The sequence below is a fragment of the Primulina huaijiensis genome, unplaced genomic scaffold (assembly GCF_012295235.1).
Source record: "Primulina huaijiensis isolate GDHJ02 unplaced genomic scaffold, ASM1229523v2 scaffold40277, whole genome shotgun sequence".
Taxonomy (NCBI): domain Eukaryota; kingdom Viridiplantae; phylum Streptophyta; class Magnoliopsida; order Lamiales; family Gesneriaceae; genus Primulina; species Primulina huaijiensis.
In genome coordinates this window covers 163,340-187,653 of record NW_027359516.1, presented here as the reverse complement: position 1 = coordinate 187,653, position 24,314 = coordinate 163,340, and the positions used below count along the sequence as shown (strand labels likewise).

Genomic DNA, 24,314 nt, shown 5'->3' with positions numbered 1-24,314 from the left:
TAAGTTCGTTGGTTTTAGTTTGTTTTTTAAATGTTAGATATTCTTTAATCTCTTTATAGTTTTAAAATTAAACTGTCGAATTTATTACTTCGATAAAAAAAATCTTCTGGCTCCTTACTCGGACGCATGTATTTATTTGGAAATTCTAGTTACGGTTGGAACGTAAGTAGATACAACAGTTGTATCTTAAAAAATATTTAAATAAATTAGTGTTTATAAAAAATTTAAATATTTTTGCATATAATTTTCAAACATTTCATAAACTAAAAATTTTAAATCTCTTAAAGTAAACACCTTCAAATACTATCTTAGTTCAATTTTTTAAAAAAATTTTATTAAAAGAAGTTGAAGTAATTTGATGTTTAAATAAATATTGAAAATTGATTTTGTTTTTATTTTAAATAAAAGTAAAATCAAAACCAAATCAGAAATTCTAAATTCTTAAAAATCGAGTGTTTTTTTAAAACATATTTATAAACAAATTTTTTTAAAAGAAAAACATTTACTTTTTAAAAAAATGCAAATAAAAATCTCTGTAAAGAACATTCTGCAGAAAGACAAAATGGCAAAATCTAGCCCCCAAAAAAGAAGGGAATGAAGTCACAAAAAAGAAAAATAAAATAAATCTCTTCATGATTCTCACGTCTTAGATGCCATCACCACTCCTTCAATCCCACTCCTCTAATTCAGATTTCCAATCCACCACATTTCTTAAAAAATATCTTTCTTGAAAATTTCCCTCCAAATCAGAACCCCCATTTCATCAAAAAGACCATTTCTTTCATTAATTGCTCAGCAAATCTCAGTCTAGAATATTTTTATTTCACAAATCACAACGAACCCATCTGTTTTCTTGGATAAAAAAAGAATCTCGGCAGAAGAAGTGTTGAAAGAGCTCATTTTTTGAGTCGTTCAACTTTTATTATACCAATGACAGAGGTGCTCCACTCCCCCTCTTCGTCATCTTCTCCTTCAATATCCACGCCAACCCACAATGCCACATTGTTTCAGACATATGTAGGTGATGAGGTGGTTTCTGGGCTGGCGGGGAATAATAACACAGAGGAAGAAGAGGAAGATAATCGAGCGGCGAGGGAGAAGAGGGAGAAGGAGAGGAGGGATCAGTTATCTCTTTTGGCGATTCTAGTGACTCTGTTTAGAAAGAGTTTTTGGGTGGCCTGCAAGACGGAGAGAGCTGATTTTTCTGGTGCCAGTGGCAGTGGTGGTGGTGGTGGTGGTGGTGGTAGCGTTATGGAGATCGGTTGGCCCACCGATGTACATCATGTTAATCATGTTACCTTTGATAGGTTTAATGGGTTCTTGGGGTTGCCTGTTGAGTTTGAGCCTGAGGTTTCAAGGAGGGCTCCTAGTGCTAGGTTTGTTTTCTCTCTCGTGAATCCTGTAACATAGGTTCTTTTACATGCGTTTGATAGGTATAAATCGTGACTAGTTTTTTCATATTTCATTATTACAATCTTTATGCTATTCTTGGGTTTTAGATTTGGATAATTGATGCATATTGTATCTTGATAAATAATCCGATTTCTTTGGAACTTTACAGTAATTGGTGGATTATCAAGTTATAACACATTGTATGAAAATAATTTAGACTTGGAATGTGATGATATTAGTGCAGAATGGAGGACTAATGTTATCAGCAAGAATTCTGGGGATAACTATATTTCTTCATTTACAGTAATGTTTTCTGAAATAGAATTGATTTCCTAACAAACCTTTGATATTGTCAATCTATAACCTGTCTGTGTCCCTCGAACTAAATATTTGATATCTGTGTAACTGTTGATTTAGTCAACGACTTTAAATGGATGACGATTATAACCCTCGTTATTTCCCACACTACCTGGATGACACTTTATAATTATCTGCCTTAGATTTTAGTTCAAAAGCAGTTGTATAAAGTGTTGTTGATAACTGCTTTCATGTCTGCTTCATAAGTGGCTACTTTCATTGGATTATATGTGTCTACATTTACTATGGAAGTTGTGATAAATTTGATTCTAAGAATAATATTTTCATTCATTAACTGCAGTCTGATTTTTAATTTTATCTCCATTAGTACTTTCTCGCAAATATTTATTCAACTCATTGCGAACTTGGTAGTTTGGTTCTTCTTCTTCCTAATTTGGTTGCATCGAGTGAATATGTATTACCGGTGAGAAGAAAATGGATTATCAAATCTAGTAATTTTTTAATGTTAGAAAAATCTATTAGTTTTTAACACTGAATTCTCTAAATGCGGAGATTTTACTCTAGAAGGTGGGTGAATCCCATATTACTTCTGAGGTTAATTTTCATTCAGGATTACGATTTCTTATGTCCTGTGAATAATGTTTGGTTCATTGTTGTGTCAAATTCTTGATCTTATCAACCAGACAAAGATATTTTTTCCCGTCATATGACGCTGATGGAGGTTTTTAATGCAGTTCATGAATAAGTATATGCTCATCAGGTTTAATTTAGTACTTGTTTCTTTGAAAGAACAATAGGAGAAGTTGTCTCGATAAACTTATGAGCTTTTTTCATTCCACATGGCCCATTTATTGCTGCAACGTGCTTGTTTTCTGAGATTTACTAAAACATCTCTCAAACTTCGGTATAAATGATCTCAATATGCTTTTGAAATTTCAATACCATTGGTCAATTAGTATTTTTTGTTTGTTGCGGAATAACAAAAGGTGGTTTTTGTAAATTGGTGATCTACCATGTTGGTGACTTGATCTACCACGTTGGTGACTTGGTGTCACCCCAAAATTGGAACTTTTGATCTACTCTGATAGGGAAGTACTCTAATCATAATGTTGGTTGTCGTAATTTCTGCTGAGTCTCTTTCAGATGGCATCCCCAATAAACCTTGATGGTAGCTCAACTATCAGCGCTTCATGTTATCACATTATCTTTTGTTGTAGATTATGCAACTAAGTAAGATAATTGAAAATTTGTTGATCCCAGAGTTCACTTTTTTGGTACTTTGTATATCATTGTGATGTTCACCTCTATCATGATCAGTTTTAGCATAGTTCCTCTCTGAACTTTTGGTTTTGAAATCAATACACAGTGCCACTGTTTTTGGAGTTTCTACAGAGTCCATGCAGCTGTCTTATGATCCACGTGGTAATAGCATTCCAACTATTCTCCTGCTTATGCAGAGGCATTTGTATTCCCAAGGTGGCCTGCAGGTGCATCATAGTAATTCCTTGAAAATTATTAAGAAAAAGGACCACATCCAGTGAAACAAAATGCACAATAATATAACACTGGCCAGAAATATAAATGTGGTGGATCTTCTGGTATTTTATAGTTACAACACAATCACTATTGGAATTATGTGTGCAGGCAGAAGGTATTTTCAGAATAACTGCAGGAAACAGTCAAGAGGAATATGTGAGGGACCAATTAAACCGGGGAGTAATCCCAGAAGGCGTTGATGTACACTGTTTGGCCGGCTTGATCAAGGTACTAAATCTTGAGAAAGATGCCAATAGAAATCAAATAATATATCTTAAATTAGATTTTGTATCATAATGAAGATTATGAACTTGCTGAGATATGATTTAATTGTGTAGGTTATAGCAAAGATTTCACATCGTTTTATCCCTGGATATATTCCCTTATATAAGGCGGTGATATATAAAGTTTTAACCCTGTCTATCTGTATATTATGTATATTATGGATTGTGTTGCATTTTCCGTCACTTATCTTATTTTAGAGTTCAACTGATAGATTATCATTATTATTATTTTTAAATTAAATTCTTCTTTACATGAATTCATTCTTGAAAAAGATTTTTCCTCTTGTGGATTTCTTTGAATTGCTATTTGAATGACTTCTACCTATTGGGAATATGATGTTCTGTGTATTCAAGAAAAAGAAAGCATGTGTGTGCTCAGATAGCCTTCATTAAAAATCGAAGTTAATTTTGTTCTCTTCTACGCATATTTAGCTTAACATCTTCTTGTGATCCATATAGGCTTGGTTCCGAGAACTCCCTAGAGGGGTGCTGGATTCTCTTTCACCCGAGCAGGTGATGCAATGCCAGTCGGAAGAAGACTGTGATGCCCTTGTAAGGCTTCTACCCTCAACAGAAGCATCATTGTTGGATTGGGCGATCAACCTAATGGCTGATGTTGTACTAGAGGAATGTCTAAACAAGATGAATGCTCGAAACATAGCAATGGTGTTTGCACCTAACATGACACAGGTATGAATCTATAATATGTTGTAAATGGATCCGTCTCATGGTGTAATTTCCAAGATCATTTTTTGGAAAAGATATATCAAGTTTTTGAGTTCTATTGAATACATTTTTTGGAACATGGACCAGAGAAGGGTAAAAAAGGTCCAGATGCATGATGCTCTCACCGATGGCAAATTTGGATGCACAAGTTCTTGCTTGAAAAGTATTTTACGAAGTTGAGTCTTTTAAAGTCCAATTTTGATGAAAATAGATAGTCTAATTGGGTGGGATACTTAAAAAGCGTATCTTTTTATTTCTTAAAGATAATTTAAAATAGAAGTATTACATTGTTTGGCCTACTAATTTGGTTTTTTTCCCTTCCATGGGCTTTTAATACTAATAAAAAAATATTTTTTAACAAAAGCCTTCGTTTTTTTGTTTTATTTTTTTGGCTCTCAGTAAAAGTTCTCAATCCAGACACCATCTACAGCACATTGCAAGATCACATGCGCACTTCTGTTTTTGCAGATGGCCGATCCACTGACTGCTTTGATGTATGCCGTTCAAGTTATGAACTTCCTTAAGACACTTATAGAGAAGACTTTACAAGAAAGGGAAGACTCTGTGATAGAACCAGCTCCTACATCTGGTGGCGAGCCTTCGGATGACAATGGAAATCAGAGTTCTTCAATACTTGGTCATGAAAATCCTGCTACGCCGAATGAAGAGGCAATTCAGGAATTTTTGGCCGAGGACCCTGGTTTAGACTCCGGTTCAGAGACAAACCATTTAGAGGACATATCTGATGAAGATTATCTCAGTTACTCAACTTCAACTGAAGAATCTGATGATAATGTGTCGTGTGAAACTCCCGATCAAGTGTATAGATTTTCCGGTGCAAAAGAAGCTTTATTAATTGATGATCTTCAGAATCCCGTTGAAGAGAACAAAATGAGCAAAACAGGAAGCCAATCAAGCAATTCCAATCTGAGAAAGCCTGAATCAAGAATTGATAGCCTGAAAGCTGTAGATTTATCCATCAAGACTGATTACAAGAACAAAGGGGTAAGCAATTTGAGCCGTATAAATTCAATAATCGAACGGTTTGAAGCTTGGCGTTGAACACAGGTTCAAGAATCTCTCCTTTGCTGGCTGATTTTATGATGTTGCTTCCTTTTATCTAGTTCTATATTAAGTGAACATGTCCAAACCTGGTATGTTTTTACTTATTACTGTTACTGTGAAATTATGTGAATTCTAAGTGGTGAGATTCGTTCAATTTGAGTCTAGAACTATTTTCTTTTGATCCACATGAAGGACCACGACAGAGATATGGAATGTGATTCACACACTAAAGTGACCAAACCACTAGGCAATCATGTTACTGGATTTTACAGTCTTGTACATACTGTTTAAAGTAGTCGGCATCTTTGGTTGCTTTATACAACGTAAGATTTCTATCTGGAAGTTTGAAAACTATGAACAGGAATTTAGTTTAAATCTTTTCTAAATTGAAAAAAATGGTAGATTGATGACCATTGTAGTGTTCTGAGATATTGACGTCAAAGATTCATATTTTCTTGCCAATCACGTCCAAATTGAGCATTCGTTGCAAGCACTGCACCACGATTATAATGTGATTAGGAAGAAAAATGTTCAAAACTTGAAACATCAAACTTCATTAGCATGCTACAATTTACAGGAAACACAGAAGTTGGATGTCATATTTGGCATTATTGATTAATTTCTTCAAAGTAACACATAATTTTCTCTCATGAGTGTAGACCAATTTCATGGTTTTTCTATTGATCATCAAAGCGTGCGTAATAATTGGTGGCTCTGCCATATTCTAAGTAAATTCGGGAAACATAGAAGAAGTCTGGTGATATGAATTGGTAGATTTTTTTAATTTCTCATCTCTTTCATGTATGATTATTTTTTGTGTTATAAATAAGCAGGAGTTTGTTAAAGCTCCCGCCGCTACATTGGCTGTTGTATGGAAAGCAAGTATGATAGGATAACACAAAAACTCATGTAAAACGGTCTCATTAGTTGATTTTGTCAGACAGATCTTCTATTTGAGTTATCCATGAAAAAATATTACTTTTATGTAAAAAAAAATATTACTTTTTATTATAAATATGGGCATGATTGACTCGAATCACGAATAAAGATCCGTGAGACCGTCTCACAAGAGATCTACGCCTTTATACCCCCAACTATTATTTGCTTGTTTGTTTGTTCAACCAGTTTGATTAAAAAAAATAGTTAATTAGTGTGTTTGAAACTTAATTAACACTAAAATATAATTTCAAAAGTATAACAATAAGTGTATATATATAGTATAGGGTATATAGATATTAGCTAATTAAATAACGTAAAGTAAAAGTTTTTGCATGTAGAATCAAGGATGGACTCTACATGTAGAATCAGATGAACATTTAACTTTTGTTAACCAAATCTTTAAATTATCAAGAAATCAAGAGTAATATATATAATTAGGTCTTGATGTATATATAGACATTACACATATATAATATTAGTAAAGGCCAAAGATAAGAAAAAGATGGAGAATCTTAAAAATTGTGAAGAGCGCATTCATAAACACGTATCCTTATTCGACTCCCCAACTTGTATAAATAGCCTCATCTCCTTGAATTTATCAGCAACTACTAATTTCATACCCTTCTTGTGTATGATCAAGCACACACTTTCCATCATCAAGAATCGTCCCATTTCTCCTCGTACAAGAAATTAACTGAAAAACACACTGAAAAGCTGAAACAATGGCTACCTGTGGTAGACTAGATCACATCTTTGAGAAGCCATTGCCGGAAAATCCGACTCTTCTTGAATCACTCTCATCATGGAAACAGATCAAATCCATGAAACCTATTGACGATTCTTCCTTCACTGAAATATTTGGCGAATTGCATTTCAAAGAGAAAAGCCATGCCGGGAAGGATGATCCCCATCGGGACAAGCATGAAAACAAGATCCTTACATCCAGTTACCACTATCCCTTCAACCAGACAAAGCAATATTACAAGAACAGTGATAGCTTGTCTCTATGCACAGAAGGACTCGGGTTCGAAAGTTCCGATGATGTTGACGATTTGTTGAGCAATGATCATACTTGTCGTAACGATCATCAGCAACATGAAGACAGAAAAGTTAATACAAGAAACATTATATCTTCAAAAAATTATCGTTCTAACAGAGGGGAATTTCCTCCACCGATTTCTTGTATCGGCAGCAGTGGATACAACCTGGGGTTTGTTTCAAATCATACAGGCAAGATGGCAGATTTATACTAAAGGAAATAAGGATCCCAACTCAGGAAGTTTTGCATGTATGCCGCGAGAATGGACGCTTGAGGTTGCAGTTGATTCAGTCTGATGATGAAATTCTTGATGACGATGATGAAGAAAGTATGCCGATGAAGAACAAGAGAATGCAGAAACCTGCAACGGCAGTTCTTGATTTCATTTTTCTTAGCGTGTGAAAATATATAATTTCCAGGAATTGAGGAACCAAAAAAGAAATTGATTTCCGGCGTGGGGGATCCATTTCTTTTAGGTGATTATAGTTTGGTCATTTCGAGTTGGTCCGAAATCATCCAAACGTATGCCACCGTCTCCTGAAAATCTGAGGCTTATGTTATGTTTTAAGAAAATGTCTTATATAATATTTTTATTAAACGAGTGATAATAATTAAATGCACACAATTTTCACAAATATTCAATATTTAAACTACAAAAAACTAAAGAATTAATTCTCCGGGTTCAATTTCAGGAATCATAAACGACTGTATGATGATACCAACAAAATAAGAATCTTTAAGGATGCATAGATAATTGATTTTTGTCACAAAATAAATACAAATTATAATTTAAATATTAAAAGAAGCAAGAGATGACTATGAGTGAATTGAGTAAAAAGTAGTCCACAAACCAAATAAGCAAATTACAAGATTATAGAATTAAAAACCAAATCAATTAAAAACAACACACAAACATTAGGTCAAGATCAGAATCTTGGGGCAGCCATTGTCGAATCCCATTTAAAATAAATAAATAAATTCTGATTTTCTTGAATTAAAAAATACACAATAATTGATAGGTCAATTGTTAGAAAGCAACAACTTTCAAAAAAAAATATTAGAAAGCAACAGAATAATTGTAACTAACTTTCAAATATTTCAGTTTCATCATATATTTTTGAATATGGGGGTGGGGTTAAGGGGTGGTAGGAGTATAACTCGAACCCTAGTCGTCACTATATTAACAAATGAGACTATCGTTGGGCCAAANATATCGTATAAGCCATTTTTTCTCTCTTATTTCCCGAGTATTATATATAGTATAGTATAATATAAGGTAAGGTAAGATTGTGTGTGTGTATATCACATAAATAATTGGGTCCAAATAATTTTTGGCACCAAACTTGGTTTTTTTTAAAAAGAATCCACCAAGTAAAATATATTATTTTATTATGTTCTATTATATAAGATTCTTTTTACCATAAAGTTTTTTCAAGTTTTTGCTGTTTCAAATGGCCAGTATACAAATAAGAAAAAATCAATAATAATAACTTACTTAAATTTTACTCATTATAAAAAAAAAAAGTTCACATAATCTGATTCTAAATTATCGCTATCAATTAAACATGTTATATTACCTCGTACATATACACATGCATACACATAATTAACCAAAAAAAAAAAGAAAAAAGAACTGAGTCCAAACAAATTAATGGCGAGCCTGAATGTTTTCTTATCCCTCCTTCTACTGCTTCTCTGCTTTAATGTTTGCAAGGTATAAAATTATTAAATTTTACTTTGTAGACTAAGTCTAATATCATGTATTTAGAAAGATAGCGGTTGCGGGTTTTAAAAAAATTTGATTGGTGGTGGTGTAGGGCAAGGACTGGTGTTTGGTGAGTCCCACCGTGGGGGAATCAGACATGAAAAGTTACTTGGACGAAGCTTGCGCGAGGCTAGACTGCAGCGCGATAAGGCCCGGAGGAGATTGCTACGAACCCAACCTTATAAAGAGCCATTTGAACTATGCTCTTAGCAGTTATTACGGGAAAACCGGCGAGTGTCCAGCCATTGCTGTCAAAACCTTGACTGATCCATGTAAGCCGCCATTCGTCACGTTAAATGCTTTTTTCAGTTTATTTTTTATTTTCTGTGTGATTTTAATTATTAATTAAGTTTTATTTGGAATTCTTTTCTTTTATATTGCAGCTTGTGGCAAGTGCATATACCCTTGAATGGATTTTGGATCAAAGAGAAGTCTCTTGAATAAAGTTGAAAGGGATGAAATCAAATGTTTTCTTATATAGATAAAATAAATGTGTTTTATATTTAACAAATTATTGTTACAGAAATGAATTATATTACTACTTTTATTTTCGAATATCATATTGAAACTTTATAAATTTGTGATAAGAAATTAAATAACATATAATAAAGTACGCAAGACCAAAATTAATTGCATGAAAATATAGATTTTCTAAAATTGTAAATGGGAAAGTGATTGTTAAAATTACACAATGAAAGAAAACAAATTGGCTAGAGTAACTTTCCCTTGCTTTATAATAAAATAATATAATTGTTTTGATAACATTTTATATTTAATTTTTTGTAATAGAATTTACTACAAAACTTGATGACTGAAAATTTTTAAATACGATGGATTACACTCGATTCATATATAAATTTGAGTTATTCATTATTATAAATCAATTACAGTCTCAAAGTACTTTCTTGCTCCACCTATTACTTCAGTGTCGTCACACGTGAGTCAAAAAATTCTAACATTAATCTATATATAAACTAGCTATATATATTTTCGGCAATCTAACTTGTCAAAGTTTATCTTATCGCGACATATTTTTGCATATTTAGTTCGATTACAGTTGTAGTTCTAAATTTTAATCAAATATATCATTAATATACGAAATGACAAAAATTGGTCTACATGTGGAAAACAAAAGATCAGATAAACTAATTTATTACACAAAAAATAAAAAATTAACTAATTATATTATTAAAATCTATGTAGGCCAATCAACTTTTAATACGTTTTTTTGATTTTTTTTCCTTGAATATAATATATATCGATGTAATAAATAATCAAGTCAAGGTAATTAACTTAAAGCACGATGCAAATTAATGTAATATAGCAGTATAATGAAATATTTCACTAGATTATATATGTTGGATTTTGATTTTGTGGGGCCAGTATATATATGTATATATCTATCTGTGTACGTATATCTGTATGCACATATATATAATCAACACAAGGATTGGAGTAGAAACACATAATTAAGCAAAATCAATGGCGACGCTAAAAGCTTTTTCCTGCTCGTTTTTGTTGCTTCTGAGCGTTAGTGCATGCATGGTACAAAAACTTTCAAGTTTTTACAGACAATTATTTTTGTTGGCATAATTATAAATTTAAATGTTTCACGTTTTTATGACATCAAAATTGGTTACTATAGACGACTGAACCTTAATATATAATATAGTGTTTTTATATCTGGTTTTGTTTTTAAAACGATTTTTAATTCACTATAGTAGTCTATTTCTTCATAAAAAATCTCCCCTAGTTTTTAAATTTATTTTGATTTGGTGGCACAGGGGCGCCTGGACTGGTGTATCGTGTTGTATTATGCCCCGCCAACCTTCATGCAACATTTCCTCGACGAAGCCTGCTCAAGGCTGGATTGCAGCGCGGTCAAGCCTGGTGGAGATTGCTTCCTTCCCGACGGCTTAATCAATCATGTCTCCTATGTTCTTAACCTCAATTATAGGGCAACCAAAAAGTGCCCGACTTACATTGCCACCATATCCCTCGACGATCCATGTAAGTAATTCGAGCCAAATGTTTTAAATTATTTCATTTTTCATTAAAGTATTTCTGACTTTAAAAGCATTGAATTTACTTAAAAGTAAAAAAATATTGTATATAAAAAAAAACTATTTATACGCACATATGTATTGCAAATGGTCAGGATTTCTAGTACATTTAATTTATGATGGGTTCCTTTGTGTTGCAGCTTATGATAAGTGCAAGTACACATGAATGGATTGGATGCTGTGGCCGATGTGATTTTAATAAAGTGAAGGGAATAATTTTGATGTAATTGATTAAAGTTGTATCAATTGAAATCAAGTCTCGCTTTAAATATCACGTTCTTTCCATTAATTTAACCCTCATTAGCTGTTGAATCAAAATGAGGATAAATTAATCACTATTATTAGTAGAGTTGGTCGGTACGGCGAATACCGTATACCGTACCGAAAATACTGGTATGAGAAAAATGATATCGTTATCTTACCGACTTTTCGGACGGTATCGGTAAAATACCGTCATACCGAAAATTTATAAAAAAATTCATTTTCTTGTAATTTCAAGGCCAATGATTACCAATACTAAACAAATCCTTTGAGACAGTAAAAGAGATCAGGAAAGATATATACAAAACAAATTCATAAAGACAATAAATACTAACCGCAACATGTGTTTGGAGATTCAAGACATCAATTAACACCAATAAACTTCAACCGCAACATGTGCGACTTCTTCATCCGTTATCTTTGCAACAATGTCTGAGGTCCTGTGATTTCTGAAGCCTGTCAGCTTTTCAACAAGTCGAGGCTCAACATCCAGTAATCTAGCTAGCTGTAAGGTTAGGCTATAGAGATAAAATTTCTCAACAGTTTAAATTCTCAACTATGAGTCGAGTTACTTCACTGAACTTTGATTTGGACAATTCCAACATGATGAGTCCAAACATAAGTTAAATTCTTTATTTTAGTACGGTATCGATATATATCGTTTTATACCAAAAAAATATTGTTTAATTCATATATATTATTTCGGTATTTCGTTATATACCGAAAAATTTAAATTCCATACCGTTATCATACCGAAAATTTCGGTATACCAAAAATTTTGATAAATTCGGTATTTTTCGGTACGGTAACATCGGTATACCGAAAATTCGGTATTTTTTCCCACCTCTAATTATTAGGCTATGATATTGGTACAATTGAATGAAATAAGATACAAATGAAATCGAATTTAGAATGAAATGAGAATAAAAATGAAATGATAGTTTTATTTTGTTATTATCGATATCAGAAGAAATAGAAAAAGAATAAAATGAAATTATTTATAATAATTAAATCATTTTTTAACTAAAAATTAAAAGTAATAGATACGCAAGAAATATTATTATTATTATTATTATTGTTATTTGCAGAATGTCTTGCCTTTATATACAATAACGGAGTCAGGTTTTCATTCCTATTCGAGCTAGAATTTTTTGAGCCCTCTTTTTTTTATGAGTTGAGCTTGTACCTTTTTATTTGTAAAACTGAGTCATCGAGCAATTGACAAATTGAACTAAATTTAATGTATAAAAAATAGGAAAAAAAATGGGTAGCTCGGACTACTGCTCGGGCGAAGCAACACATAGCTCCATCATGTGTTCTATGTAAAAACCTAGATGAACTTATTTATGTCTTTTAAAAGTATGAACTTTGAAATCACGTATGTCTTGGGAACTGAATATTTTGGAACTAAATGGTAAAGAATATATATTCAGAATTTTTATCTAATTTTGATGCATTGGGATACACTTAGCTGGATAACCATTATTCTAATTTTCAGACCTTTTTATAATGGCTGGAACCATTGTTCTGGCATTTCTTTAATTTTGAGACTTGATTTTAGAGTTATTTATTTTTTAAGAACATAATCGATATCGTTCTTTGAGTTAGGGCATGAGCTGGGAGCTCGGTCTTGGTGGCTCTAGTCACTTCGAATCACGGTATGGTCGAGCCTAGTACACCCCGCAAGCCGGTGAATGTAAACAAGTCTCCGACTATGCAGTTAGAATTTGGTTGGAATATTGCGAAGTCCGCTAAATTAAATCAGCCGCCTCTCTGTGTTGTCGAACTTATGCTCTTGTCAAACAAAGTTCTTAAAATTCTCAGATAGTACCATTTGAAAGCCAGCCGTTTGATATGTGCTTCAACAACAAATAAAATAAACCAAAACAAGAGCACATCCTTTTAAATAGCAAGAAAATCCCACAAGAAAACTGTCCATATCCACTTTATACCCTCAAGTCTCAAATTCATGATGTCATCCAGCGGAGTATACAATCCAATTTCAATACAACATTACACACTCTCAGTGTATATAAATCCCATTACTTTTGGATCCAAAACCACCACAATACAAGATCAAAACATCATAACTTATCCGAGAAAAGGTGAAAAATCAGATGTCTTTCAGCAAGAAAATGATCTTCCTAGTACTAGTTGCACTTACAATATCCCAAACGGCAAAGGCAGGAGATCCTGATATCCTCACCGACTTTATCCTACCACCAAACTTGACCCAAGTCGATGGAAACTTCTTCACATTCACGGGTCTCCGATCACTTGTTTCCGACCCAATCCCTCCATCCTTCAAAGTTTTAAAAGCAAACATGGAACAACTCCCTGCCCTAAACGGGCAGAGTGTATCCGGTGCTGCCTTAGTATACCCGGGCCAATCCGTCAACCCAGTTCACACGCACCCCCGATCCGCCGAGCTCTTGTTCGTGATTATGGGTTCATTGGAGGTCGGATTTGTGGATTCAAAAAATAAGCTCTACACTCAAACTTTGCAAACAGGTGACATGTTTGTGTTTCCTAAAGGACTGGTTCATTACCAGTATAATGCTGATTCCAAGAATCCAGCCATCGCTATTTCTGCATTCGGGAGCGCTAATCCGGGCACTGTTTCTTTGCCAAACACCCTGTTTAATTCCACCATTGATGACAGTGTTTTGGCTCTGTCTTTCAAGACTGATGTCGCCACCATTTCGAAGATTAAGGCAGGGTTACAGGGATGATCAACTTTTTATGTTACTTTTTTATGATTTTTAGATGGGATTTATGGGATTTCATTAAACTTTGTAATGAATAAAGGGCCTTTCCTTATTGGAAGGGAATCGTATATATTTTTTCAACTCACAGACCTTGTGTCCAGCTGTTTTTTTAGATAAATTTCTTTGTTTAGGCCTTCAAGTTTTAGTTTTTTTGGGTAAATTTTTACTTTGACAACAAATTGGCCTAGAAAAATTGAATTTCAATTTCGATTTAATTTCCTTAGCCCTCAGGCAATTATATAGCATCCTTTTATTTTGTTACATACTAACCTTTCATTTTTTAAAAATATTTCTCAGATTATTTTATTGCAAGTGTTCTATAATAATATCTCGCATCGAACAAAACTGTTATAGTTGAGATTTTTCTTTCGACGTGAATGAACAGATTGATGGAATCAACCACACAATAATGTAAGCTTTCAAGATAAAATATGTTTTTATAGTTTGTTTTTATTCTCAATTCCGTCCCTCAAATTTTACGTGTGCTAATTATATCCCTTCTTTTTGTTGTGCTAATCAAAATGAGGATAAAATAATCAATATTATTAGGCTATGATATTGGTACATTGGAATGAAATAAGATACAAATGAAATCGAATTTAGAATAAGATGAGAATAAAATTGAAATGAAAGTTTTATTTTGTTCCAATTATCGATACCAGAAGAAATAGAAAAAGAATAAAATGAAATCGTTTATAATAATCAAATCATTTTTTAACTAAAAATTAAAAGTAATAGATACTCAAGAGATATTATTATTATTATTTGTAGAATTTCTTGCCTTTATATACAATAACGGAGTCAGATTTTCATTTCTACCCGAACTAAAATTTTTTAAGCCCTCTCTTTTTTACGAGTTGAGCTTGTATCTTTTTATTTTTAAAATTGAGTTACCCAGCAATGGACAAATTGGACTAAATTTAATGTATAAAAAATAGGAAAAAAACTGGATCTCTTGTGCTACCGCTCGTACAATGCAACACATGGCCCCACCCTTGATATCCCCTTTATTTATTTATGTGTATAATATAAAAAGAGAAGATCTATTGTTCTTGGATTCTTACTATATACTAATTATTCTGTACACGCGATACGTGTGTACAATCTTTTTTATCATTATCGGTGGACTAATGTGAAATTTGACAAATTATGAAGGAAATAAATTGATATTTGAATTGTTGAAATAAAAAAAATAAAAATAAAAGTGTGTGTTGAAATCAAAAAACAAAAAACAAAAATGTAATATTAGTATCATATAAAGGTAAAGTTAGAAGCAAAATTTGGTGTCCTTCTTAAGTGGTTACTATCATATTCTCAGCCTTAATAAAATAGAATAGATATATAGAGAGGGATATTTAATATAAAAAGAGAAGATGTATTGTTCCTGAATTCTTAATAATATAGTGTGTGTATATATATATATTATTATTAAATTTGAGATACTTAGAATAACTAAATTTTGATGTCATGGTCTGTTTTAATAAATATACATATTAATACAATGTTAAAAATATAATGTAAGTTACATGTAGTTCAATGGATAGAGTCTTTGTTTCTTAGACATATATTAAGTTAAAGTTATAGGTTCAATTTTTACTGGAGTCATTTTTTTTATTATTTTTTTTATTTTTTAATTTATATGTCAAAATTGCAGTATAGTCCATCACTATTTCTTATAATTATAGTTTTATCCTCATTTAAATATAAACCAAATGAATTATAAAAAATATTATACAAGCATGCAACGCGTGCGTCGGTGTACTAATATATATAGAGGGAGAGAGATTGAATGTTTTATACAGTTGTTGACTGTTGTAAGGGATAATTATATTTTAGAAATTGCATGAAACACATTAAGAGAGGCTAAAATTAAATAATTGGGTCAAAGAAATCTAATGTACAAAATCAAAACAATTTAACTTTAAATATGAAATTTTGTCACCATATAATGTTGAAATTTGATTTTGTGGGACCAATATATTTACATATGTGCGTGTATATATATGTCTGCACAAATATGTGATCGACAGAAAGTATCACAAATTAAAATTATTGAAAGTGATGGCGACTCTAAATGTTTTCTCCTGCTCGATTTTGTTGCTTCTCTGCGTCAGTGCGTGCGTGGTACAAATATTTCAAGACCTTATTTATAATAACTAACAAGTCTTCGAGACCGAGAGCTTGACCCAATCATCTCACCGGATTTTTCCGTGTATTGACTCGAGTTCGAGTCCTCCCCACCCTCTAGATTAGGATATCAAAAAAAAAAAAACTAACAAGTCTTGCTTGTTAGGTTATATTTAAATTTAAAGGTCTTTGACTTCTTTCTTTAGTTTTTATTTTCCTTTTTTTTTTCTTTTGGAAAAAAATTTGAATAATGATTAAAAAAATCAAAACTTTATTCGAAACTGGGTGCTGATATATATCATCTTCTTTCAAAAAAAAATTTTTTTTTTAGAATGATTAAAAATATTAAAACTGTTGCCATTTCAATCTATTGTCACTGACCAAATATACCAAAACAACAATGGTTTAATATAAAAGGTTAGGTTAATGTTTTAGATCTGATTTTTTTAATGATTTTTCTAAGTAATCCGATTTTCTCAATGAAATTTTGATTGGGCAACGCAGGGTATGGACTGGTGTGTGGTGAAGCAAGGTGCCTCAGAACAGTTCATGGAAATCTATCTTTATTCAGCTTGCCATGAGGGAGAATATTGCAATGCAATAAAGCCTGGAGGAGATTGCTTCCTACCCGACAACATAGTCAGTCATGTCTCCTATCTTCTTAACCTCAAATACAGGGAATCCAATGCGTGCCCAGATTATCTTGCCACCATAACCACCACCGATCCATGTAAGTTATTATGGCTCATCCTTAAATTTTGCTGTGCAGTGTAATTTTATATTAAAAAAAAATGTTATTTTGAATTGTTTCGGTGTCATGAGTGTAGCAGAAAATTATCCTACACAAACAATCATTATAAGCAATAATAAAAAATTGCTAGAGAAATCATTTTTAAAGTTCTTATCTTTGATATAATGTAAAAAGTTTTTATGCGAAATTTACTTGATATAAAAAATGGTGAAGTAGATGAAAAACTATTTTGTAAATCGTACATAATCAGCGTACGAAATTACTTGGTTTTGTTTCTTGCAGCTCACGGTACGTGCAAGTACACATGAATGGATTGGATGGGGGCAGTATGGTTTTGCTAAAGTGGAGATAATAATTTCTTTATGTTGATTATATATATATATTGTTATCTATTATTATTATAAATATATGAGTTTGAAATATGAATTTATATGTATGTTTTTATGATCATTAAATAATATTTATTAATATTGTCTCTTTGTTTGTTTGAATTAAATAAAAATGAAATGTGAAATTTATACTCAAATAGAATAATAATGAAATTTACATTTATTTTTAAAAAATGAACTATATCTTTATTTTAAAAATAATTATTTTTGTTTTATTTATCTGTTTTTTCTTTTTGTTTGATTTTATAACTCTATTTTATATTTTTGGATGTTCCTTTGTTTTATTTCTATTACTTTTTTTTCCTTTGTTTTATTTCTATTTTCTATTAATTAATAATTTTAAAATAAATCAAATAAAAATGAAGTTTAAATTCTTGTTTAAAATTTTATATTTATCTAATTTTTGAGTATGTTTTCTGTAAGACGGTATCATGAAAATATATATCTGAGACGTGTTGACTTTTTCATTAATTAATGTTAATGTATTTTAAAATAAATCAAATGAAGATAAAGTTTGCACTCTTGTTCAAAAGTTTATGGTTATCTAATTTTTTAGTAGGTCTTCTGTGAGACAGTTTCATGGATATATATCTATTAGACGGGTCGATCCAGTCATTTACGAAATGAAAAATAATGTTTTTTCATGGTTCGGGTCGGATAAGAAACATGTTTCAGAAAATTGACCTGTGAAACCGCTTCATAAGAGTTTATGTGTCAATTTTATTTTTAATTTGAGTAAATTAACATTCATGAATAACGTAAATAATAATAATAATTAATAAATATCTCTTTGTTTGTTTGTTTTTTCCATATATTCATTAATAGATTCTAAAATAAATTGAAAAAAAAATGAAATTTAGTCTATTTTTTGAAATGAAATTTACATTCTATTTTTTTTTAAAAATTTAAAATAGTAAAAATATTAATAATAAATAAATGTTTTTTCCAATATATTAATGACTTGTAAAATAAATTGAAGAAAAATAAAATTTATCCACCATTTTTTTGAATGAAATTTAAATTTAGCCTTTATTTTTTGGAATGAAAATTATACTGCATTTTTTAAAAAAAAAAACTATCTCTATAATGAAATTTAAAATAATAATAATAATAAATATATATTTATTGTTAGTTTTTTCTCAATTAATATATGAAAATGAATTTTAATATTATTTTACGTTATCAATGGATGTTAATTTACTCAAGTTAAAAATAAAAATTGACCCAAAAACTCTTATGAGACTATTTCACGGGTCAGCAGTTTGACGCACGAGAACTTCCTAGGAGTTCACCCATCATGCATGTTTAACCCAATAAAATTGAATGATACTAAAAGATTAATCTTTAAGTTCAAACGTTTCTTGATCTTTATGTTAAAAGTTATATTTGTTAACCAAGACATGACTTTTATTTCTTACAATTGTGATCTACCGTGCAAAGCTCTATACTAAGCTAATGGTAAACATGATGAGGATTGCATTGACGTGAGTGTCAATAGACCAAACTGTAAAACTCTATGTGTGACAAACACAAATAATTGTTTGGTACCATGAGAGAACACTTCAAAAGAAGCAAATTTAAGGTTGTGATATTAAAATAGGTGTCACAGTGATAGTCAAAATATAGTTCTGATTATGAATCATATTAATAATATTTTTATGTAAAGATAGAATATTACAACAATATATATATATATAAAACCTAAAACAATTTAATTATATTAGTATCCAAGAATTCAGAAAAAAATAAAATTTGAACTTTATCGAGATAACGTAGATTGGATTTATTGTTGAAAAATAAAAGAGAGTGAAAGTAATTTGATAACCGTTCTCTTCATATCATCTTTTTATGTTCTACACGTGCGTTGCACGTGCATATCTTCTATTATATATATATTACTTCTTGTTTTATTAACGGACGGCTTTTTATCTTGGGGAAAAAAACTCGTAAATGAATTCATCATGGGTTCCATATGTTTGATATAATTCATAATCCAGTTTTTTTATATATATATTTTAAAAATACATAAAATTATTCTACTTGAATAGTCAGTCTGGCTAATTAGCAAAAATCTTTCCCACCATCACAGAGAGTAATCACACTTTCAAATTTTGTTGATGTAGAATAAGTATAGTTTGTCAAACCAAATCTCAATTTTATTTCCCAAACATTCTCATAAATTTTGACTTTGCTGGTCAAAATATTTCTGCAAAAAAAATTCATTCACGCCTCACACCCCTACGAGATCATGCAACATGTCAGCGTTGAGCTTCGAGTGAACATGAGAGGGCAATATAAGGTGCAGACTGGGAGGCGAGACGGGACTCTCTCTCTTGCTAAGAATGTGAATCTACTTATATCCGTCTCGAATTCGATCAAAGCTTTTGGCAAGAAAGGCCTTACTCCCATCGACACGGTTTATCTTCGATCATCAAGTGAAAACTTAGCAAGAACTGTGTCATCCACATCAAGTGGATTTTCATTTCTTCTACCTGTCAAAATCATGTGTTCTATCTTAGGAACTGAATATTTTGGAACTAATATATATTCAGAATTTTTGTCTAATTTTGATTCATTGGGATATACTTAGCTGGATAATCATTATTCTAATTTTCAGACCTTTTTATAATGGGTGGAAGTTGGAACCATGTTCTGGCATTTCTTTAATTTTGAGACTTGATTTTAGAGTTAATTATTTTTTAAGAACATAATCGATATCGTTCTTTGAGTTGGGGCATGAGCTGGGAGCTCGGTCTTGGTGGCTCTAGTCACTTCGAATTACGGTATGGTCGAGCCTAGTAGTACACCCCGTAAGCCGGTGAATGCAAACAAGTGTCCGACTATGTAGTTAGAATTTGGTTGGATTGTGAAGTCCGTTAAATTAAATCATCCGCCTCTTTATGTTGTCAAACTTGTGCTCTTGTCAAACAAAGTTCTTAAAATTCTCAGATAGTACCATTTGAAAGCCAGTCATTTACCGTTTGCTATGTGCTTCAACAACAAATAAAATAAACCAAAACAAGAGCACATCCTTTTCAATATCAAGAAACTCCAACAAGAAAAATGTCCATATCCACTTTGTACCCTCGAGTCTCAAATTCACGATGTCATCCGGCGGAGTATACAATCCAATTTCAATACAACATTACACACTCGCAGTGTATATAAATCCCATTACTTTTGGATCCAAAACCACCACAATACAAGATCAAAACATCGTAACTTATCCGGGAAAAGTGGAAAAATCCGATGTCTTTCAGCAAGAAAATGATCTTCCTAGTACTAGTTGCACTTACAATATCCCAAACGGCAAAGGCAGGAGATCCTGATATCCTCACCGACTTTATCCTACCACCAAACTTGACCCAAGTCGATGGAAACTTCTTCACATTCACGGGTCTCCGATCACTTGTTTCCGACCCAATCCCTCCATCCTTCAAAGTTTTAAAAGCAAACATGGAACAACTCCCTGCCCTAAACGGGCAGAGTGTATCCGGTGCTGCCTTAGTATACCCGGGCCAATCCGTCAACCCAGTTCACACGCACCCCCGATCCGCCGAGCTCTTGTTCGTGATTATGGGTTCATTGGAGGTCGGATTTGTGGATTCAAAAAATAAGCTCTACACTCAAACTTTGCAAACAGGTGACATGTTTGTGTTTCCAAAAGGACTGGTTCATTACCAGTATAATGCTGATTCCAAGAATCCGGCCATCGCTATTTCTGCATTCGGAAGCGCTAATCCAGGCACTGTTTCTTTGCCAAACACCCTGTTTAATTCCACCATTGATGACAGTGTTTTGGCTCTGTCTTTCAAGACTGATGTCGCCACCATTTCAAAGATTAAGGCAGGGTTACAGGGATGATCAACTTTTTATGTTCCTTTTTTATGATTTTTAGATGGGATTTCATTAAACTTTGTAATGAATAAAGGGCCTTTCCTTATTGGAAGGGAATCATATATATTTTTTCAACTCACAGACCTTTTGTCCAGCTGTTTTTTAGATAAATTTCTTTGTTTAGGCCTTCAAGTTTTAATTTTTTTGGGTAAATTTTTACTTTGACAATAATCAACCACACAATGTAAGCTTTCAAGATAAAGTATGTTCTTATAGTTTGTTTTTATTCTCAATTCCGTCCCTCAAATTTTACGTGCGCTAATTATATCCCTCAAATTTTAGACAATATCCAGATTTCGTCTTAAGACATTAGTTTAGTGTTAAAAGTTGTCAGTCGACGTACGTGGAGGCCACGTGACTTCATTTTTTGCCCCAAAATTGAATGATCAACATCCAAAATCAATAATTTAATCTCGCTCAGCATCCATAAACCCTAATTTAAGTGTGAGTGAAATTAAGGATCATGGATGCTGATAGTTCAATTTGGGGACAAAGAATGGAATCATGTGGCATTCATGTGTGCCGACCATCATTTCTTAACGCTGAACTAATTAGAGCTGGGATGAAATCAAGACACAATCAAAATTTTGATGGATATAATTATCTCACGCAAAACTTAAGATACAAAATTAAGAATAATGACAAAATGTGAGGATATAAATAGTAATTATTGCAAGATTAAAATTTAGTTATAGATGAGTGTTGAAAGTCTGTGGCTTCCACACCCGCCACTTGAATCATCAAGGTTTTCTTCATAGGATGAAACTTTGACAAAGCAATGCCCTCCATGCGAAAACCCATTAGCTAGAATTTGGTTGGATTATGAAATCTGTTAAAGATGTTTTCAAACTAGTGCTCTTGTCAAACAAAGCAATTAAAAAATTTCTCAGATATTACCATTTGAAAACCAGTCATTTGCTGTTTGTTTTCGGTTTACACGACATATAAGATAAAACAAAACAAAACAAAAGCATATGCTTTCTGAAATCAAGAAAAGCCTAACAAGGAATGTGTATTTATCCACTTTTATGCTGTCAACCAGCGGAGAGCACAATCCCAATTCTCTGTAATATTGCACACTCGCAGTGTACAAGTCTCATTATTTGTGGGATTCAAAACTACCATAATTCGAGTATAAAAAAAATATATAAATATGTTGTTTAATTTTTTGTATCAGAAAACTTGTTGCTTGGTTTCGATTTGACCCGAGTGAATTGATGTCCAAGTCATTTGTGGACACGTTTTTGACCGACTTAATAATTAGCTTCCAGTAAGGCGGGGATTAGTTAATATTTCTTGATCCAACCAGGAAGGTTCCTATCACTTTCCACACGAACTCTTCTCCTATGGAACAACTCGGTGGCGCCGTCACCCGTTCCCTCAGCCACCGCCGTAGCCCTCCCTCCGCCGATAGGTTCTTGGGAACCTTTCAGCCTCAATCATCCGCTGCCACGCCTCCGCTAGAACTCTCCGAGCACGATATTTTCAGCTTCTCTTCCGGTAGTGTTTCCCCATCGAACCTCGACGCCAACCCGAGACTCAGCCCCACCGCGAACGCGCAGAATCACGGCCAGAAGAATCATGGTATCTTAGCTGCCTTGAATGATAGCTCGAAAGCTCGATCAGGATCCAGTTCCAGGCCCGTGTTCAACCACAAGGCGGCCACTTCGGTGTCGCTCTCCTCGTCCTCTTCCACTTCCCCCTCCACGTCGTTCTCGTCTCGGATAATGATACCAAAGCGGCCTCCTCCTATGCCTTCTCAGGTGGACAGGATGCGTTTGTACCACCAATCGGCACCGGTTAATGTGCCGGTGATTCCTGAAGCTTTGCGAAAGAAGGTGATGGAATTTGAAGGTGTCTTACCGGAAGAGGAGGAGGAGGAGGAGGAAGTGGAGGGGAACGGGGTGATATTGCCACCGCATGAGGTGGTGGCGGTGCGGCATTCGCCTATTTTGGCATGCTCGGTGATGGAGGGGGTTGGTAGGACATTGAAAGGGAGGGATCTCAGGCAGGTGCGCAATGCCGTTTGGCGAAAGACAGGTTTCAGCGATTGATTGTTTCATATCTGTTCTTATTGTTGCTTTAGTTATTGTGTAAGGTCTTTGATGTCTTTAACTCGGGAAGTGTGTAATTTGATGTTCTTTGTATAGTTGCTTTGTAAATATATTCTATTCAACTGAAACTTATATTGCCATTATTTGTTTATCATCTGAGTTTCGTTTCCAAGTAATGGGTGGAAGAATCATTTTTTATCTTGTTTCTTGATTTATTCATCTCCAGCTTGGTTTGGCTCTGTTTTGTTTGACTGCCCAATCCTCCCATGAAGTGTGCTCCTTGGCCACAAAGAATGTGGCTTGATGTGCTCTAAATGCTCTAGAGCTCATTAACCACACTTTAAATATAGCCTATAGGAATCGCAATTCAATAATCATTAATTTCTGTTCTTAGAATGTTGGATTTGTTTATTAGTGCAATAGATTGTAATACAAATTGCATTATGTTTTAACCAAAAAGATTTCATATTTAGATGCTCAAATATTACGTCTTGATATGCTTGCTTCGACAAGGCGTGCCTCTGGCCTTAATCATAGCCTTTGAGCTCCACGCTACCTGCATAGGCTCCATTCCTTGTATTGTATCTCCAATAGCTATGGTTTTGGAGCTGTGGCCCTTGCATAATTTATTCATGCATATCTTATCATGCCTTAAGTTTCACCGCTTACAGTTGGATGGATTATGTCTTCAACCTCATCCTGCATCCTTACCTCAGATTCACAAGTAGCAATTCATATTGCGCATATCATCTTGGTCTGAAAATAGATATGACCCTGATCTCTGATGTCTAAAATTATACAACTAATAGAGTTGTAAGTCCTTAAAAGAATTGAGACCTTTGAAATATTAATCGATTCGATTTGTCGATGGTCACGATGACAATGGTTTTCCTGTAGAAGTGGTATATTTGTGAGGCAGCATGTCTCTATATTCTTATAA

The 24,314-nt window shown here is 32.9% G+C and overlaps 7 protein-coding genes and 1 long non-coding RNA gene across 8 annotated transcripts; all 8 read left to right on the top strand.

Moving 5' to 3' along the window:
* The first annotated feature begins 569 nt into the window (after positions 1-569).
* On the top strand, positions 570-5,475 carry LOC140969248 (rho GTPase-activating protein 1-like). Its single transcript, XM_073430543.1, has 5 exons — positions 570-1,376; positions 3,077-3,197; positions 3,355-3,474; positions 3,990-4,220; positions 4,725-5,475. Exons 1-5 carry the CDS (start codon positions 931-933, stop codon positions 5,316-5,318), a joined length of 1,512 nt encoding a protein of 503 aa, XP_073286644.1. The 5' UTR covers positions 570-930; the 3' UTR covers positions 5,319-5,475.
* A 1,507-nt stretch (positions 5,476-6,982) lies between these two features.
* On the top strand, positions 6,983-7,701 carry LOC140969195 (uncharacterized). Its single transcript, XM_073430469.1, has 2 exons — positions 6,983-7,369; positions 7,417-7,701. The coding sequence occupies exons 1-2, from the start codon at positions 6,983-6,985 to the stop codon at positions 7,699-7,701; spliced, it is 672 nt and encodes a 223-aa protein (XP_073286570.1).
* A 1,220-nt stretch (positions 7,702-8,921) lies between these two features.
* Positions 8,922-9,531, top strand: LOC140969243 (PLASMODESMATA CALLOSE-BINDING PROTEIN 1-like). Its single transcript, XM_073430538.1, has 3 exons — positions 8,922-9,013; positions 9,117-9,336; positions 9,448-9,531. The coding sequence occupies exons 1-3, from the start codon at positions 8,951-8,953 to the stop codon at positions 9,471-9,473; spliced, it is 309 nt and encodes a 102-aa protein (XP_073286639.1). The 5' UTR covers positions 8,922-8,950; the 3' UTR covers positions 9,474-9,531.
* A 971-nt stretch (positions 9,532-10,502) lies between these two features.
* Positions 10,503-11,412, top strand: LOC140969250 (glucan endo-1,3-beta-glucosidase 7-like). The gene is made up of 3 exons (XM_073430545.1): positions 10,503-10,609; positions 10,849-11,074; positions 11,268-11,412. The coding sequence occupies exons 1-3, from the start codon at positions 10,547-10,549 to the stop codon at positions 11,291-11,293; spliced, it is 315 nt and encodes a 104-aa protein (XP_073286646.1). The 5' UTR covers positions 10,503-10,546; the 3' UTR covers positions 11,294-11,412.
* Positions 11,413-13,458: 2,046 nt separating this feature from the next.
* LOC140969249 (putative germin-like protein 9-2) lies at positions 13,459-14,191 on the top strand. Its single transcript, XM_073430544.1, has one exon. The coding sequence runs from the start codon at positions 13,506-13,508 to the stop codon at positions 14,118-14,120; it is 615 nt and encodes a 204-aa protein (XP_073286645.1). The 5' UTR covers positions 13,459-13,505; the 3' UTR covers positions 14,121-14,191.
* A 2,002-nt stretch (positions 14,192-16,193) lies between these two features.
* On the top strand, positions 16,194-17,441 carry LOC140969238 (uncharacterized). Its single transcript, XR_012173906.1, has 3 exons — positions 16,194-16,280; positions 16,788-17,013; positions 17,317-17,441. It is a non-coding gene; the product is annotated as an uncharacterized lncRNA (long non-coding RNA).
* A 3,231-nt stretch (positions 17,442-20,672) lies between these two features.
* LOC140969207 (putative germin-like protein 9-2) lies at positions 20,673-21,287 on the top strand. The gene has a single exon (XM_073430478.1). The coding sequence runs from the start codon at positions 20,673-20,675 to the stop codon at positions 21,285-21,287; it is 615 nt and encodes a 204-aa protein (XP_073286579.1).
* A 1,305-nt stretch (positions 21,288-22,592) lies between these two features.
* Positions 22,593-23,528, top strand: LOC140969258 (uncharacterized). Its single transcript, XM_073430563.1, has one exon. It carries the CDS (start codon positions 22,667-22,669, stop codon positions 23,372-23,374), a length of 708 nt encoding a protein of 235 aa, XP_073286664.1. The 5' UTR covers positions 22,593-22,666; the 3' UTR covers positions 23,375-23,528.
* Positions 23,529-24,314: the final 786 nt, after the last annotated feature.